The sequence below is a fragment of the Vollenhovia emeryi genome, unplaced genomic scaffold (assembly GCF_000949405.1).
Source record: "Vollenhovia emeryi isolate VEMERY1.0 unplaced genomic scaffold, V.emery_V1.0 DF939186.1, whole genome shotgun sequence".
NCBI lineage: Eukaryota > Metazoa > Arthropoda > Insecta > Hymenoptera > Formicidae > Vollenhovia > Vollenhovia emeryi.
The window spans coordinates 33,306-39,449 of record NW_011967180.1 but is presented as its reverse complement, the minus strand read 5'-3'; the positions used below and the strand labels follow the sequence as shown (position 1 = coordinate 39,449).

The following is a 6,144-nucleotide window of genomic DNA, read 5'->3' as shown; positions in this document are numbered from 1 at the left end:
GCTCCTTTTCGTTCTTTTTCTATTGAGAGAGAGGATGAGCGCGGGTACGTGCGTGCGTTCATGCGTGCGTGCGTGCGTGCGTGCGCATGTGTGTCGCGTATGTGTGCATTTTGTGTGCGCGCGCGCGCGCGCGCGTCTGCGCGCGCGTGTGTGTGTGTGTGTGTGTGTGTGCGAAAATATGTACGAATGATAATGTAGGATACTAATATGGGATAACGATTTTATTGCGACAACGATAATGCCTTCAAAAACAGCATAGATGGCGGCATCGTAGCTGATCGTTCTAAAATTACGATTGCGTTTACTTTGGGCGCTCGCTTGCTGAAAGCGTCGTATCGTGTCTCTCTCGGGCATGTGACGAGCAACGAAGATACAGGCGATGCTTCGGCGCGTGCGCCAGTGATCCCAGGACCAGGGTTGCCAGATATTTGAACTGTCAAATCGCCATTAGAGGTCACTCAAATCGTTAAAAAAAAGCGCCAATTTCAGTACTGTCTCAACTAGTAGAACAAGAAATCAAGATGAAACTTAAAATAAAGTCAAAATGATGTCATCTTGACTTTTATATAATTACAAGTAATATATATTTGTCCTTTTTGAACAGACTCGGCTATAATAGGACGAGATTGAAAAAACATTATGATTATTAAATCTAGATTATATATTTTGAAAAAAAATACAATTACCTCTTTAATGTTCTTCAATGAATTACATAGATATAGTGCATTTAGTCTTGTTATAAACTAATCTTGTTATAAAGAAATGATGGACGTTTGTTTAAAATTGAACTATCCAAAACAACGGAAACGTATCTATGCTATTTATATTCAAAATAACGGGAGTGTATCGAATTTAAACAAACAAAATTAAATAATCTGTTTGATACACGTGAAAAAACATTTCCACACGCACTGTATAAGAAAACTATCAAGTATCGTCAAAATAAATCGTCCAAAAAAAAATCAAAATTTCCAAGTCGCCAATTGCAATTTTTCAGAGCCAAATGGTCTTTAGAAATCGCCTATTTGGCGTGAAATCGCCAAATCTGGCAACTCTGCTCGGGACGGGACGCTTCTTCGCGCATGCGCCGCATAGAACTTCATTGCGGACGACGTTTACGCCGCGCGTGCGCGAAAAAGCGAACTGGTTTCGGAACACGGCGTGCGCGTGGTCCGTTGGGGCGATCGCGGCCTGTATAGTTTTGTTGTTATATACGCAGAACTGCGTCTGAGTTCGAAACACCGATCTAAATGGTAGGAATGTCATTTTAGGAATTTATTTGAAATTGAAAAATAATGGCATAAAAGTCGCATTTTGAGAAAACACAGAGTCTTAATAATATCGAGTCCTACGGGACGTATTGTGAGTGAACGCGTGGCAACTGTTGCGCGCAAATATTTCGTCATCTTTTCGACGTTAATTAACGTATCATGTTATTCTAAAAAAAATAATTTCGCAGCGAAGACAGCCGTGCGGTTCAGTATAAAGTGCCATTCAGTAATATGACTTTAGGATTAAGTAGAAGGTTAAGTTTTCTCAATGACGAATCTCGTCAATCTTCTCCCGATAAGCTGCTGCTTTCGGCGAGGCATTTAATTATATCGAGAGTATCGAGTTTAAGATATTTGATGAGGACAAACGATTTCTTTTCCAGGCAAGCACGCTTGTGGCAGCAGGTATTGGCCTGGCGGCCGTTGGGTTCGCCGGCCGTTATGTTCTCAGGAGACTACCGAATTTATCGCAGAGGATGGCAGAGACTGTGAAGAGGCTAGATTCCCAGGTAAAAATGTCTGCTTTACCTCGACAGATTTCTCGTAGTTCCATCACATGCGTACAAAAGTACTGAGACGTGATGTTTACAGTCGCTAGCGAACAGCAAGTATTACAAGGGTGGTTTCGAGCAGAAGATGACCAAGCGAGAGGCCAGTTTGATCTTGGGCGTGTCTCCTACGGCTAACAAAGGTAAAATAAAGGAGCAGTTCAAAAAAGTAATGGCTGTAAATCATCCAGATCGTGGCGGCTCCCCGTACGTCGCTGCAAAAATTAACGAGGCAAAGGATTTGCTCGAGAAGTAACGGCAGACTTGTAATATATTTAGAAGCCAAATTGTACAGTTAATTTAATTCTATAGCCATAGTAAATATACTCTATTTTTGAAGCTATATATTTATAGGATAATTTTTTTAACACCCGCTTTAACCAACCAGATCAAGTTCTTAACGTTTGTGTATTAATAGAAGCCGCACGAGTATAAATTTAGAGTCAACTATAAGAAAATATTGCACAAGAACTGTTCTTCCTCAGATGTCCCATTATTTCCATATTATTTCTCCGATGGGGTATCGCGATTATGCAACTCATCGTGACTTATAATACTTAAAATTTTATTATCCTCAGTAAAACATTAATAACTTGGGTTTTTTTATTACATTGCATATATACAATAATAGTCTAAGGTAAACTTAGAAAAATTGAATAAATGTATCATATCACAAAATAAACATTATATGTACATTAATATAACAGAATTATGCAGTAACAATATAATACAGCTTTGTATCCATTGATTTTGCAGAAGATTCAAACGAGTAACACAATAGACTAGAATATTTCGGTGTATATGAAAAAAGTCTGTCATTAATACTATCGTTCCAACTTATCCTGTTTCCGTTTTATACGTTGTTGTATGAATTTTGTTCTTAATTTTGTTATTGTATTTCCAGGCAGTGATCCAGGTACTTTAAAAATACTCTGCAAAACAGAAAAAATATCTCGGTAAATAATCAACTCCCTTCACCATTTGCACGCGGGGTTACACGCACTATACGGCCGCATACCTGCATAAACTCGTGACATCGCAGAACAATACTATCTTTCGTGATTTCCTTAAAACATTCGGCTAATGTTGTAAAATCTTGGCAAGCCAATAGATTAGATCTGTTCCTTTTTATGAGCGTCAATGCGACACGGAAGATAATTTTGGTACCCTCGTAAAAGAGACAGTCCCAAATACGCAGAGTAGTCTGTGAATTTGAGAGATTTATAATATTTTCTTGAAATGGATCTTTCATATGGAAAATAATGATGTTTGCACGTATTTCATTATTGTATACTAACAATGTTCCATGCTTTGATACACAGGGTGTTTAAGAAAAACCATTCAATATTTATATGGTAGATAGGACACACCATATTGAGTAAAAGAACCTAAATAAACATAGGTCGAAAACTCAACAGTTTCTGAGATATGAACATTACAGGCTTCTACATGTCGCATGCGATGTTCGCCCTCGATCCCCTGATTTTAATCCGTTGGATTTTTTTTGGTAGGGATATTTGAAAAGCATAGTGTGTTCTTCGCCGATAAATGACTTAGAAGAATTACGTGACCGAATCCAGCGTGCTTGTCAAATAATTCGACAGAGACCTGGAATTTTCGAGAGTTCGCGACTCTGTAAGAAGATACCAAGCGTGTATGGAAATGAAAGGACATGTGGAACACCTTCTGTAAATATCGAGATAATAACTTAGACATATTATCTTCTTCTCACGCCGCATGCGACATAGAAGCCAGTAAGTCAATCATATGATGCTAACATACAAAAATGTTTATATCTCAGAAACGGTTGAGTTTTCGACCCATGTTCACTTAGGTTTTCTTACTCAGTATGGTGTGTCCTATCTACCATATAAATATTAAATGGTTTTTTTAAACACCCTGTATATCTTAGTGTACTAACGTACCTCAATAGGTAAAACTTCGGCGAACAAGCACACAAACCATTTAGTCGTAATCACTGGCCAGGGCAATCCTATGTTTGTTACATGTTGATACACGTCTGGCATTTTTATCCTGTAAAAATAACATATACGTAGAGGAGAGTCCTCTATTATGAGATAGGTCTCTAATATGAGATAGCAGGGTTTCAACACCTAAATTCAATCCACAAATCTTTTTTCGATTACACAATCTAACAATGAATTTTCCACTAAACTCGATTTCGCTCCGAGGGCAATAATTTCATGGTGGAATCAACTGATGATGCCTATCAATTTAACAGAGACCCCGCTATCCCAAATTATATTATCCTATCTCATAATAGGGGACTTTCCTCTATGTATTATGTACGAATATTGCTGTTAAGTGAGACCGCAATGAATTCTGATTTACCTTACTAATTCTGCAAGCACGTCAATATCGATAAGTAGGCCGTCCATAGTGCGTGTATAATAGTCCGGTAAGATTTTATCAATTAGCACTTTCAGTAGCCAAAATGCTGATTCTTCGCTTTTTGTTACAAGCAGAAGTAAGCCCGCTATATAGTTTAAACCCTAAAAAAATATTTAAAATTTTCAAATCGGGTAGAACAAACCTCTGATTAGAAATTTCTTCACAAAATCATATTATTCGTGAAATTCGGTTGCTATTTGATTCGTGTATTCGACGAATTGTAGACGTTACCTGGCAATATCCAACAGTTTTGTTCTGGTGAGCAAAAGCCAGCAAAACATTATACAATTGATGCTGCTGATTTTCTGTATTATTAAAGAATATATTGTCCGGAAATGTTCTTGGGAGGTCAGTTTTAATAATCTCAGCGGTTTCTGCATTATGAGGGGATAATAATAACTTTTGGTAAATATCCGGCGACGCATTCTTCATGTCTTCTCCACCGCTCACAGCGAGCCATACCTATAATGATCCAATTTTTGTTCTTCCCTTACTGAACACTCCAAGCATAATAAGCCGAGCTCCATAATATATATTACCAATCCTCTGTATTCTCCTGGGATGCCCTTGCGAATGTATCTCTTGAGCGTGATACTTCGCTGCAGGGACTTTCCCTCGCCGATAACTTTCGCCCACTTTTTGGCCATTTTTGCGAGCACCTTGAGGTAATCGGACATAAAGTCTTCGTATGTTTCATAATCGAAGTCGTGTGGTCGTTCGAAACCATATTCGTCCACATCACTGGAAACAGATGTATGATATGAATAGATGTATAGTTATTATAAGTATATATATGTATATATATAATCATATAAATACACACAAGTAGTCTATACATATATATCTTACAAAAATACGCTGAAATTGATACATCAATTGCTACGTAAATGTCATGATTTTTATGCTGTTCTCATTACGGCGCGAAAAATTCGCAAATTAACATGCAAAAATAAAGGGAAACTAAAAGGAGGGAAGAGGAACGGGTTTTAACAGATTTTGAATCACGGGAGAAGGCAGATCGCGAGGGTCCTTCGTCTTCAAAGCGGGGCTTTGAGGGGCGGACATAACCTTGACGAGACAAAACTGAAAAGACAAAACAAACGCGATATTTTTGAATCGGCGACACTGTTGAGAATTGCGATCGTGCGTCGCGTGCCGCGGACGCGACGCGGCACGCGACGCGCGATCGTTCCGCGGAAGCAGAAGGAGAGGCGGTAGCGAATCACCTGAAGCATGAACTTGCCATGCCCTACGCAGCTCGATGGGCGTCGGGGAGATCTACGATCGCGCGCGCGTGTAACTGCGTCCATAGATATTTCGTGTACGAAACGCCCACGGGTTTCGCCTATCGGCACGTGATGCTCGATCGCGCCTGGAAATGCTTTGAAACGCGCGGAGGAAGGAGCACAGTGCACACACAGCTCTCGCGGCGCGCGCGTCCGTCGTGAGCGTTTCGTTTCGGACGCTCGAACGACGGGCAGAGAGGGTTGCGAAAGAGTCGTCGGGTTGCGAAATGCCCGCGACGCGAGAAACACCCGTGGAGCGTCCCCGCATTCGCGACGCTTCCGAAGTACAGACTTGGCCCGTCGCTTTTGTAAATTACGGACGATTTGTCGCCGCATCGCGCCACACTTCGAAACCCGCGGCGATTTAAAACGCGCGAAACAATCGATCAATTAAGCTGACTTTTCATGGACAGCGAGCAGCAGCATTTTAGTAAATTACCAAAAACTTTTAAGCCTCGTCTACATAGAAGTCGTAAAGTCGTAGTCGTAAGAATAATGGACTGCGATTGGTCAATTCCGTCAGATACATAAGAATTGACCAATCACAGTCGACTATTCTTACGACTACGACTTTACGACTTCTATGTAGACGAGGCTTTAGAAATTTACCAGAAAATTTTAGTAACT

The 6,144-nt window shown here is 40.0% G+C and overlaps 2 protein-coding genes across 3 annotated transcripts; one reads left to right on the top strand and one right to left on the bottom strand.

The window, feature by feature from the left end:
• Nucleotides 1-1,135: 1,135 nt before the first annotated feature.
• On the top strand, nt 1,136-2,164 carry LOC105562519 (mitochondrial import inner membrane translocase subunit TIM14). The gene is made up of 3 exons (XM_012013427.1): nt 1,136-1,253; nt 1,655-1,780; nt 1,863-2,164. Exons 1-3 carry the CDS (start codon nt 1,251-1,253, stop codon nt 2,073-2,075), a joined length of 342 nt encoding a protein of 113 aa, XP_011868817.1. The 5' UTR covers nt 1,136-1,250; the 3' UTR covers nt 2,076-2,164.
• Nucleotides 2,165-2,481: 317 nt separating this feature from the next.
• Nucleotides 2,482-5,824, bottom strand: LOC105562518 (growth hormone-regulated TBC protein 1-A). 2 transcript variants are annotated; one of them, XM_012013426.1, is made up of 8 exons: nt 5,458-5,822; nt 5,081-5,314; nt 4,771-4,972; nt 4,463-4,693; nt 4,172-4,332; nt 3,745-3,853; nt 2,838-3,023; nt 2,482-2,751 (listed from the first exon to the last, which is right to left on the bottom strand). In XM_012013426.1, the coding sequence occupies exons 3-8, from the start codon at nt 4,906-4,908 to the stop codon at nt 2,644-2,646; spliced, it is 933 nt and encodes a 310-aa protein (XP_011868816.1). In that variant the 5' UTR covers nt 4,909-4,972; nt 5,081-5,314; nt 5,458-5,822; the 3' UTR covers nt 2,482-2,643. The 2 variants fall into 2 exon arrangements, with proteins under 2 accessions (XP_011868816.1, XP_011868815.1); XM_012013425.1 differs by lacking the exon at nt 5,081-5,314 and having other exon boundaries at nt 5,458-5,824.
• Nucleotides 5,825-6,144: the final 320 nt, after the last annotated feature.